Here is a 12,554-nt window from a genome sequence, read left to right on the forward strand (position 1 = left end):
GTGTTAGTGACGGGGTGATTGATGGGTGATTGACAGGCGATTGATGGGTGATTGACAGGTGATTAGTGGGGATAATAGATGGACACAGTACACAGGGGGGGGGGGGGCTGATCAGGAGCCCCCAGGGAGCAGTGTTAGTGACAGGGGGTGATTGACGGGTGATTGACTGGTGATTAGTGGGGAGAATAGATGTATACAGTCCACGGGGGAGGGGGATCTGCGGAGGATCTGAAAGTGTGTGTGGGGTGGGGGGGGGGGGTGATCAGGAGCCACCAGGGTGCAGTTAAGGACCTAATAAAAAACATAGCGCTGACAGATAGTGACAGGGGGTGATTGATGGGTGATTAGGGGGGTGATTGGGTGTAAACATGGGTCTGGGGGGTGGGCAGGGGGGGGGTCTGAGGGGTGCTGTGGGCGATCCGAGGGAAGGGGAAGGGGGGGGAGATCATTGTGATTGGGTGCAATGTAGGGTGGCTGCAGCCTGCCCCGGTGGTCCCTCGATCACTGGGACCACCAGGGCAGGAGGCAGCCTGTATAATACGCTTTGTATATGTTACAAAGCGTATTATACACTTTGTAGCGGCGATCCGGTAGCTAGTAACCCGCCGGCGCTTCCGAACGGCCGGCGGGTTACAGCGCGAGGGGGGCGGAGCCTGTCGGCGGCGGCCGATCGCGTCACGAATGACGCAATCGCCGCATAACCACGCCCGCCGCCGATGGGCGTATTGCGGTCGTTTGGGCCCAGCCCTTGCCGCCGCCCATCGGCTGTGGGCGGTCGGCAAGTGGTTAAAATCACAGTAAAATTGTGACTGCAATTTTAATGTAAGTCAATGGGAGTGTTTTTTTTAAAAAAAGCTCTCAGAAAGCTCTGGAGCCCAAAAAGCACTTATAGTCTGAGCCCTTACTGAGATTCTTTCAAAAAAAAACTTTAGAGGGCATAAATGAATTGTGACAAGTGTCCAACCTTTCCTGTTTTGTTTGGGATTCTAGTTATGATTGATGACAAGCTTTTGAATTAGAAGGCCTGTGGCTGCTGTCACGTCCATACATCTGCAGCTAGATTATTAGATCAAGCTCACCTCTTTTAAATGAAAAAGAGACAGAAATCCTCACTGTGTGTGCTCATGAAAGCAACTGCAATTGCAGAGCTGGTAATTCACTGACCTTTCAGCAGGACTTATTGGTATCTGAAACGACCCAAGCAAAGATTTTTAAATTATACTACCTTATAAGGAATTTTGTGTTAAATCCAGGTCAGGTGTACATGATAACTAATGTTCTCCAGCCTGGAGGAATGTTTACATAAATAAAACACATCACAGTGCACATGGTGAAGACAGAATGGTAAGTAGGGATGGTCAATGAGATGCAAATTATTTTGAGTAGATGCAGCATTATGCAAATTTCGTATGCAAATATATGTAGCCTGAAAATGAACCAATCAAAATTTGCTAAGGTAAAATTTGATTGGTCAATTTTCAAGCTGCATAAATTTGCATCCAAAATTTGCATAATCCTGCGTCTACTCGAAATTCCTTGTATCTCATTGACCGTCCCTAATTATAAGGTTTTAGGAGACCTGTTAGCTTAAAGGACTTCCGATGCAAATAACAAAATCAGTTTTTTTACTCGCCTAGGGCCTCTTCCAGCCCCAAGCAGCAGTCTCAGTCCCTCACTGCAGTCCTGGTGGTCCTCGTTGTCCCCGCTGGATGCCGGCAATGATGGCAACCGGCCGGCGGGGTCAGCTCTTGTGTGCCGTGCCAGTGCTTCAACGCCATCTGGCGCTTACTGCGCCTGAGCATAGCTACTGCGCAGTATGTGCCAGATGGTGTGTATGCGTGGGTACGAGTGCCCCCAACATCGAGTCGTCGTCATTGCGGGTGGCCAGTGGGGACAACGAGGGACTGAGACTGCTGCTAGGGCTGGAAGAATCCCCAGGTGAGAAACTGATTTTGTTCAAATCGGAAGTCCTTTAAAGCACACATGAAGGGAGAGGGATATGGAGACTGACAGATTTATTTATTTTTAATCAATAGCAGTTGCATGGCATTTGTCTAATCTTTCATGCATCAGTAGTGTCTGAATCACACACCTGAAACAAGCTTGCAGCAAATACGGTCAAACTTAAGTCAAACACCTGATCTACCTGTTTGTTCAGGGTTTATGACTAGCAGTATTATAGGCAGAGGATCAGCAGGACAGCCAGGCACTCTGCATTGTTAAAAGGAAACAAGCCTCCATATTCCTCATTTCAAGTTCGCTAGAAGGTCAAAATCTTAATCTCAGACTTCCCCTGCAAGAAACCAGTAATTCTGAGTTCTGTATTTTCTTACCTTTTATCCCTGCATAGAAAGTAAATGGTTAAAGTCACTACAGAGTCGTTGTACTCCGTGAAAAGGTTTATGTAAAACTCATTGTTCTCATCTTTTCTATTCTCAGAATACTTTGAACACAACAGTTTTGAACAGTTTTGCATTAACTACTGTAATGAGAAGCTGCAGCAGTTCTTTAATGAAAGAATCCTGAAAGAGGTAAGCAGATACTGCCTGAAATGTCACCTGTCATGCTTAAACACGTTTACATAACAGCCTCAGGGCTTATGCATAAATTAACTTGGGAGATAAGCAACAGCTATCAGCTTTGTAGATGCTTTCATTTATTTTATATCTGAGTTTTCACGTAATGTTTATCATGTTGCATTTAATACTGGTGTCTAAGACCTAATATCTCTGAAAAAGTGTATAAAGGGGAACTGCTATCTAATGTTATACCTCTCCGTTTTGGGGCTGTGTTGTTCTGTAAAGAAATGTAGGCTGTGACAGGTGGTAGGTACATCATCTGTCAATCTTCACTGTTGTGTTTGTGTCAGCAACACAATTGGGTCGACACTACTTGAATCAGTAGTACCGACGCCAATTTTAACATGATCCAATAAAGAACATTTTGACTTCTAGCGATTTCAAGTGGTGCCGTCGAAATTGTGTGGCTGAATCTGAAATATACCCCTGAAGGCACTGGGGAAGAGTTATCCTGGCACACTATCTGCTTAGACGTTGGTGCTCCTCCAGCCTTGCTACGCTTTGTTTGTGTGGCATTCACATATGGCTGGATTCACCTGGGGATGGCTGGCCCATAGCCACATCCAGCTCACTACATTGGTGACATCTGGCTGCCAGATTTGAAATTTCAATCTTTTCAGCTATGCAGGAAGGGCTGACCTTAGCTGCTTGTATGGATTGCCCCTTTCCATTGCAAGTACAGTAAGAAAGTGACAGGCGATGCCTTGCTGCTGGGTAGCTGAACCGCATGGTTTAACTGCCCGTATATGCTATTCCTAAGGGGCTTATTTACAAGCCCATGGAAAACTGGAGCAGTTGCTTAGAGTAATGGTTTGTTTGTTTCTGATTGATTTTACTGGACAGCTATTCCATTTTTATGCCTGCTTTCCATACATCTTTCAAGCACCTAGAGGAATTTCCACAAGAGCAGTTTAAAGGGTATAGTAGTCAGAAAAATATAAAATAGTAAAAAGCTCTTGCCTTAGCGAAACCTATAAATAAAAAGCATTTGCGTTAGCCTTATTATATGTGGAAATGTGCGTCAATGATTGTTTTCCTCTTTTTAAATGGAACTTATTGAGCTTTTAGACCAGTCTGACAGTGTGGGGAGAGTACAGTCAGGTACCAAGCTTGCAAAGTAACAATCCAGGTAGACGGCACCCTAGGTGTAAGTGCCTTGGAGTATGTCTGTGCCTAGTCTTGACCAGATTGCTTTAACAGTCTTAGTACAAGCAAATGTAGAAAACAGGCGGTGCATTTATGCACCTGATGAAGGACCTACATATCTGTAACATGTAGTGTCATTGTTCCGTAATACAAGCAACGTTTTGCAGCCAGTGGTGTACCGCCTCTTTTCTATATTTGGTTTATAGTCAGGTACCCTTTGTGGAGATCAGCAGGCTTAGATAATCGTTCTGGCTGATTTGGGAAATGCTCCAAGCAGATATTATTATTGTGTATTTATATAGCGCTGCCCTCTACCAATGCACTTTTACATAGTGTGTATATACAGTATAATCATGTCACCAGCTATTTCTCAGACCCAACTGCCAATCTGTAGTCTACCTAGGTAAGTCGGTGACAGCAGGCTGGACTGTCAGTGGTACAGGTGTCTGTCAATTATGGTTCTTCTGGAGCACTGCATCACAAGACTCTGCTGCTGTAATATGGTAACAAATTTACATTAAAACCTGTGCAAACCTCATACAAGCACCTATTTACATAGGGGCATTTGGTTGCATTGTGGTTGTGCAAAGGGAAAACCTCTACCATGGCCAAACCCCTATGGCAAATATTTGTCAAGCTGAAGACAAATGCCTGCCTGACAGCCACTTTGCACAACCACAATAGCTGCATTGGAAGTACCTACACAATTGTTGGTGTGTGATCTGAAGCCATTGAGATGCTGTAACCACACCACAAGTGTCAGAAATAGCACTGAGTTCATTACAACACTTAGTGGTCAAAAGACATGGCATGCTATAATATCCCAAAAACATACAGATAGGGTAACTGGTCCCTGAAAAGAATTGGTTGTAGACTATAATGGGAACAGAAGAACGCGATTGAAACAAAGAAATTGGAGGAGCACTTGATATTGCTTTGAAAAACATCACCTGTTCTTTATTAAAAGATATTCTATATCAAAGAATGATGGGTCATATAAAAATCACTGGGTAAAATGCCTCTTTTAGGGTTCACACATCATACACCCCACATACATAGAGCTACCTAGTTTTCCTTGTAAAAATATTCCGTATTTGTAGCCACAATGGTATGCAATAGGCCAAGAGACCTTAAAACTAGTTTAAAAGATTGTGTGTATACATGTAAAAAATAATCTATACTCAATGAAATGTCCCAAACAATGCTGAATATTTATAATGCTTGCCATCTTCCTCCCTCTCATATATAGACACAATCTTTTTACATTTTTTTAAATCTGGAATATTTTTACAGAGAAACCCAGGGATTTTTATATGATCCATAATGCTTAGATATATAATCTTTTAATAAGGAACAAGTAATGTTTTTCAAAGCAATATTCAGTGCTCCTCCAATTTCTTTATTTCAATCACGGTCTTGTGTTACTATTATAGTCTAAGACCAATTCTTATGTGAGACCAGTTACCCTATCTGTATGGTTTTGGGATATTATAGCATGCTATGTCTTTTACCACTAAATGTTGTAATGAAGTGAGTGCTCTTCCTGACAGTTGTGGTGTGGTTACAGCTTCTTAATGGCCACTCACCAACGAATGTGTACGTACTTGCAAAGTGGCTGTTGTGGTGGTCAGGCAGTTAGCAAGTCTTCAGCTAGACAAATATTTGCTGTAAGGGTTGGGCCATGGTTGAGGTTCTCCCTTTGCACAACCACAATGCAACCAAATGCCACTATGTTAATAGGTGCTTGTCTGATGTTTACTCATTGTTTTAATATAAATGTGGGTACTTATCCGTTAGCCGGGAGCATCCGGCAGGTGGCGCTGTTGTAGCTAATTTCATTCATACGTTCATTCATTCATACTTCACGTAGTAGTGTCAATGTAACCGCTGCAGGTGGCGCTAATTGAATTTCTAGTTAACGTAACAATACTGTGTTAATGTAAACTAATAAATGGTGTTTGAAGTAAACTGCAGTTAATGGAATTAATATGAAGCCGGCGGCAATGTAACAGGTGAAGCCGCCGGCTTCGTCTGTTCTTCCCCCCCTTTGCCCTCTCTCTTCTATACAATGCTGGCAGCCGGCGGGGACATGCGTGTCCCTCCAGAGTCGTTAGTCGCGGCAGGGAATCCTGGTTGTTTGCTTGCGACGAACGACGGGTGGCAGTGTTCTATAGGAGAGAAGGGCAGAAAATTAGCGCCACCTGCGGCGGTTACATTGACACTACTACGTGAAGTATGTATGAATGAAAGTATGAATGAAATTAGCTACAACAGCGCCACCTGCCGGATGCGCCCGGCTAACGGATAAGTACCTAAATCTGTTACCATGTTACAGCAGCAGTCTTGTAATGCAGTGCTCAAGAAGAACCATAATTGACAGACACCTGTACCACTGACAGTCCAGCCTGCTGTCACTGACTCACCTAGGTAGACTACAGATTGACAGTTGGGCAACTGTCAGATGCCAGAGAATCATGAGACAGAGCCGCCACATAACCATGAACTAGCTCTATAGTGGTGTTTGCTTCAGCAATCCAACCAAATACAGGGGGACTTCATAAAGCAGGACGATTTCCACTTGTTTGAATGCTTTGAAATATAAACCTCTTTATGTGATTTCCTTTCTCTGTGGTACTTCCTTAGGAAATGTTCCCCTCTGTATGTTTGATTTTTCACAAATGTTTTTATCTAACTTGAGTAATATGTATGTTAGGTGTTAGGATGAAGGAGAGTGGAGAGAGATTTCATGGCGGCTTATGTCTATGGAGAGCTGTAATTTCACACACTAGGTGCTCTAGTCTCCTTCGCCCACATTGCAGTGTTATTTGTCTTTGGAAAGCTAAAATAAGCACATAGTCATTTATTTGTGTGCGCTTCTCGTGCTTAGAGCAAAAGCCTCCACTCTGAGCTCTCTGCGCACAGCATATACACAGCGCGGCTCTTGGTGCTGGAACAAGCAGTTCTGTATGTCCTGGAAACACACAAATCCACAGCTCCCCAGCAGGAAGAAACAATTCCACAGGATGATTTCACCTGTTACACAAACTAATCTGTTAATATAGCAAAGAAGGGGGGGATGTCTTCCACGCTCACTGCATTATACAAAAGTTATAATTGTTAAGTTTTAATGTTGTTATGGTAAAAGCTCCCCATTTCTTCCAAATCTTGATTACAATTGATTTTTGCATGCTATGTGCAAAGCTCTGTTCCTTTCTTAATGCGTCCCACAGATGCTGGTTATGTGGGGACATCATTCTTTATATTCCCCTTTCTTCTTCGCGGTCCGTGAGAAAAATGAGCTGCATGCCTCTAACTTTGTGTCCTTGATCATAACTTGCCTCTAGCTTCTGTGAGGCGGTAGGTAGGCCTGGGTGGATCAAAAGGACGTGGAAGACTGGAGCTGAACGATTTTAGGATAGAGGCAAATGCCTGTTTTTTATGGTTTCTTTTCTAAACCTACTGAAGAATACTTTAGATTTTTAGGATATTTCACTGTTTTATGCATTATCCTTTATAGATGAAGTTTAAACAGCTTTTCTTTCCAACATGCATACTTTCCCATCGTTCACGCACCAGTACTTTGCTCTGTATTCCTAATGCCTCCTTCTGCCTATTATAGTCTGCCTGTTTACTTTCTTTTTACCCACAGTCTTGTATTCATTTTTCCATGCACATCTGTTCATTGCTCATACTTCACTGTGCATATATGCTTTCCATACAGTGGTACAAACTTATTATAGAAACAGTGTGGCCAATAAACCCGTTAGAGAACTGCAATGTTATAGTAGGACAGTTAGGATAGGGTTAAAAGTAGGAGATGGTTAATTATAGTCACTACAGCTGGTGTATTTAATTTTTGACCACATTGGAAACTGGGATTGCAATGAATTCTCAATTGGGTTTTATGTACTAGATTTTACAATATTCTGTGTGTGTGTGTGTGTGTATATATATAGATAGATAGATAGAGAGATAGATAGAGAGATAGATAGAGAGATAGATAGAGAGATAGATAGAGATAGATAGATAGAGATAGATATATATATATATATATATATATATATATATATATATATATATATATATATATATATATATATATATATATATATATATATATATATATACATACAGGATCTTCTCAAAAAATTAGCATACTGTGAAAGATGTTCATTATTTTCTGTAATGTACTGATAAACATTAGACTTTCATATATTTTAGATTCAAATACACACAACTGAAGTAGTTCAAACCTTTTATTGTTTTAATATTGATGATTTTGGCATACAGCTCATGAAAACCCAAATTTCCTATCTCAAAAAATTAGCATATTTCATCCGACCAATAAAAGAAAAGTGTTTTTAAAACAAAAAAAGTCAACCTTCAAATAATTATGTTCAGTTATGCACTCAATACTTGGTTGGGAATCCTTTTGCAGAAATGACTGCTTCAATGCGGCGTGACATGGAGGCAATCAGCCTTTGGCACTGCTTAGGTGTTATGGAGGCCCAGGATGCTTCGATAGCGGCCTTAAGCTCATCCAGAGTGTTGGGTCTTTCGTCTCTCAACTTTCTCTTCACAATATCCCACAGATTCTCTATGGGGTTCAGGTCAGGAGAGTTGGCAGGCCAATTGAGCACAGTAATACCATGGTCAGTAAACCATTTACCAGTGGTTTTGGCACTGTGAGCAGGTGCCAGGTCGTGCTGAAAAATGAAATCTTCATCTCCACAAAGCTTTTCAGCAGATGGAAGCATGAAGTGCTCCAAAATCTCCTGATAGCTAGCAGCATTGACCCTGCCCTTGATAAAACACAGTGGACAAACACCAGCAGCTGACATGGCACCCCAGACCATCACTGACTGTAGGTACTTGACACTGGACTTCAGGCATTTTGGCATTTCCCTCTCCCCAGTCTTCCTCCAGACTGGCACCTTGATTTCCGAATGTCATGTAAAAGTTGCTTTCATCCAAAAAAAGCACTTTGGACCACTGAGCAACAGTCCAGTGCTGCTTATCTGTAGCCCAGGTCAGGCGCTTCTGCCGCTGTTTCTGGTTCAAAAATGGGTTCATGCTTCCATCTGCTGAAAAGCTTTATGGAGATGAAGATTTCATTTTTCAGCACGACCTGGCACCTGCTCACAGTGCCAAAACTACTGGTAAATGGTTTACTGACCATGGTATTACTGTGCTCAATTGGTCTACCAACTCTCCTGACCTGAACCCCATAGAGAATCTGTGGGATATTGTGAAGAGAAAGTTGAGAGACGCAAGACCCAACACTCTGGATGAGCTTAAGGCCGCTATCGAAGCATCCTGGGCCTCCATAACACCTGAGCAGTGCCACAGGCTGATTGCCTCCATGCCACACCGCATTGAAGCAGTCATTTCTGCAGAAGGATTCCCGACCAAGTATTGAGTGCATAACTGAACATAATTATTTGAAGGTTGACTTTTTTTGTTTTAAAAACACTTTTCTTTTATTGGTCGGATGAAATATGCTAATTTTTTGAGATAGGAAATTTGGGTTTTCATGAGCTGTATGCCAAAATCATCAATGTTAAAACAATAAAAGGCTTTAACTACTTCAGTTGTATGTATTTGAACCTAAAATATATGAAAGTCTAATGTTCATCAGTACATTACAGAAAATAATGAACCTTATCACAATATGCTAATTTTTTGAAAAGATCCTGTATATATAGATATATATATATATATATATATATATATATATATATATATATATATATATATATATATATATATATAGATATAGATATAGATATAGATATATAGATATATAGATATATAGATATATAGATATATAGATATATATAGATAGAGATATAGATATATATATATAGATAGATAGATAGATAGATAGATAGATAGATAGATAGATAGATAGATAGATAGATAGATAGATAGATAGATATTTTTTTTTATGACTTGCAGGGTTTAGAGAGATTGTCGGTTTTCAAAGAGAGCGGTCCGGTAGTGTTCCTGGTGCATTTGAAGCAAACCTAATGTGAAAATAAACTAATATAATATTATGGTCCCTATGCAATAAATGTTTTTCTCCAGAGTACCTCCTAGGAAATAATTTTCATATTATCTTTAAAATAACTTTTAAACATTTTATAACTGAAAAAGTACCTGAAAGTTGGTGAAAGCACTATCAAAATTATTTGAGTATTTTCTTGCATGCTGGCGGTTTAAAATGCATTTTATGCATTAACTTTTCAATAAGGAGTTATTGCGCAACACTCTATTTTGCTGCTTGATTCTCCTGCTCGATCGATTCGCTGCTCGATTCCGCAGGCGATTCTCTGATCTTCCGCTCTTTTTTCTTTTTGCATTGTCCTCGATGCAGAGTCGAGCAGCAAAACGATCGGGTGGGAGATCGGACGTGTCGGAAATTATCTTTTGAGCCATCTAACTGGCTCAGAATCGAGCTGTGTATTCCCAGTATTATGCTGGGAATACACGGCTCGATTCTGAGCCATTAAGATGGCTCTATAGATAGTTTCCAACATGTCCGATCACCGTTCGATTGTTCTGCGGCTCGATTCACCATTGAAGTTAATTGAAAAAAAGATAAGAAAAACGATCAGAAGATAAGAGAATCAATCGGGCAAAACGATCGGGCACAACATTGAGCGCCAGAATCGACCTGTGTATTCCCAGCATTAGGCCCCTTTTTCCACGGGCAGTTGATAGGCAGTGAAATGCCTCTCAAACTCTCACAACTGCTTGCTGCTGCCTGGTAACTGCTCATTGCTGCCTGGTAACTGCTTGCTGCTGCCTGGTAACTGCTCACAGCTGCCTGGTAACTGCTTGCTGAGTACGCAGTTCACTTGCTCGTGGAAAAGAGGCCTTAAGGTGCCCATACACTCGTCAGATTGGCAGCATATAGATGAGAAATGCATCTGATGATCTATCTGATGCGTTTTTAGAACATTTTTTACCAGGATAGAATTCCAATAGATTTCAGTTTGAAATCTATTGAAATTTGATCTGATGGCATTTTTTTGCCATCAGATTTCCATTAAGGCCAATGCAAACTGATAAGCAATCTCATCAGATCGACCTACATTTTCCACCCTGCCAGTTCGATGGAAATCCATCGAAATCGATCGAAATCGGCCATCGATCGAAATCGGCCATCGATCGGTCGATTGGCCAACCGATTTGCGATCGATCGGGATCGATCGGTCAGCCAGAAAATCGGCTGAGTGTATGGGCTTCTTAACACTGCTACTGCCTATAGAGAGAGTCCCAGTGGCTGCAGCTCTGGTGCTTTGAGTCCTCCAGGAGAAAAGCGACATACAAATACTAAAACACACATCTAGCAAGGAGGGTATTTATCCGAGATATAACAAAGAGACAAGTTATAACAATTAAAGAGGAGGTAAGAGCCATAGCAGAGATTTTCACACAGAATCACTTTCAAGCATACAGAGTGAATGGGGCTTTATAGAAGAGTGACCAGAAAAAGTTCTTGCTTAAAGTGGTATGGCACTCAATTTCTTCTTTGCTCTATTGCAATTTCCCGTAAGATAGACTGATCAAATTGATTATTTCTGACCAGTCCAATCTGATTTCTGATCATTTGTCTTCTATACAGAACCAATCAGAAAAAATGAATATCAGATCAGACCTGATAAAAATAATTGATTTGACCCGTCTATCTGACAGGAAATTGCATGGTGTGTACCAGGCATACAAGATTATTTATTTACAGTTTAAGATTCAAAACTCAAGCACTTTATTGTCATTGTGCAACACAATGAAATTACTTTTTATGACAACCCCACGGTGCATATCAGGAACATAGTGATAGTGGCAAAGGTAGAAAAAGAAGAAATTATACAAGTATGCCATGTATTACAGATATTTAAACAATTTGTACATAGTGTTAATTATTTCAGAGAGGATTCAGAGTTCATCAAGTTTATGGCAGATGGGAAAAAGCTGTTTTTCAGTCTTTGCATGCGGATTGATGTAAGATGTTTAACTGCTGGAAGGAGCTCAAACAAGGCATTTCCAGGGTGAGTGTTGTCCTTGATAATGTTTTGGCCCTTCTCATACAGCGAATCTTATACAAAAGTTCCAGTGATGGTAGTTCAGTGCCGGTAATGGCTTCTGCTGTTTTAACAACTCGCTGCAGGGATTCTCTAGTAGCCTTGGTGCAGCGGTTGTACCAGGCCATCCTGAAATTGGTCTGAACACTTTCTATAGTGCATCTGTAGAAATTAACCAGCAGCTTCTGTGGGAGGTTAGCGCTCCTTAGTTTTCTCAAAAAGTAGAGGCATTGTTGTGCTTTGCCAGGTAGAGTTAAAGCATTGTTAGCCAAGGGCTGGTTCTCTGCGATGGTGACTCCCAAAAATTTGAAGCTGGAAACTCTCTCTACAGCCTCTGCATTGATCATTAGCGGTAAGTGATTGGTCTTTTTGGTGGTCCTAAAGTCCAGAATAATTTCTTTGGTCTTCTTTGTATTTAATAACAGGTTGTTAATGTCGCACTATGCAGTCAGGTTCCTAACTACTTCTCTGTATGCAGCTTCCTGATTTGAATTTAAAACATACTAACAGAAAAAATGGTAGCAGAACAGCATTTAGACAGTTAAACACAGCACTTTCCTCTTCAGTGGGAAGCTTATTGCTAAAGTTAAATCCGAAATGAAGTGATTACATTATCTTGTTTGTTTGTTTGCTTAGCAGCCATACGGCCACTATAAGTAAACATGTGTGTGCATTTTTTTAGCTTACAGGAATAGCAGAAGGTAAAAACAGAAGATAAATCTCACTAGGTACATTATAGGTA

General features: G+C 41.0%; 1 protein-coding gene across 1 annotated transcript in view; it reads left to right on the top strand.

The window, feature by feature from the left end:
- Window positions 1–12,554, top strand: part of MYO6 (myosin VI) — a 393,572-nt gene that overhangs the window by 226,297 nt on the left and 154,721 nt on the right. The window contains 1 exon segment of the mRNA XM_068281511.1: window positions 2,440–2,531. Coding sequence (XP_068137612.1) covers window positions 2,440–2,531 — 92 coding nt within the window.

Source organism: Hyperolius riggenbachi, chromosome 4 (genome assembly GCF_040937935.1).
Source record: "Hyperolius riggenbachi isolate aHypRig1 chromosome 4, aHypRig1.pri, whole genome shotgun sequence".
Lineage (NCBI taxonomy): Eukaryota > Metazoa > Chordata > Amphibia > Anura > Hyperoliidae > Hyperolius > Hyperolius riggenbachi.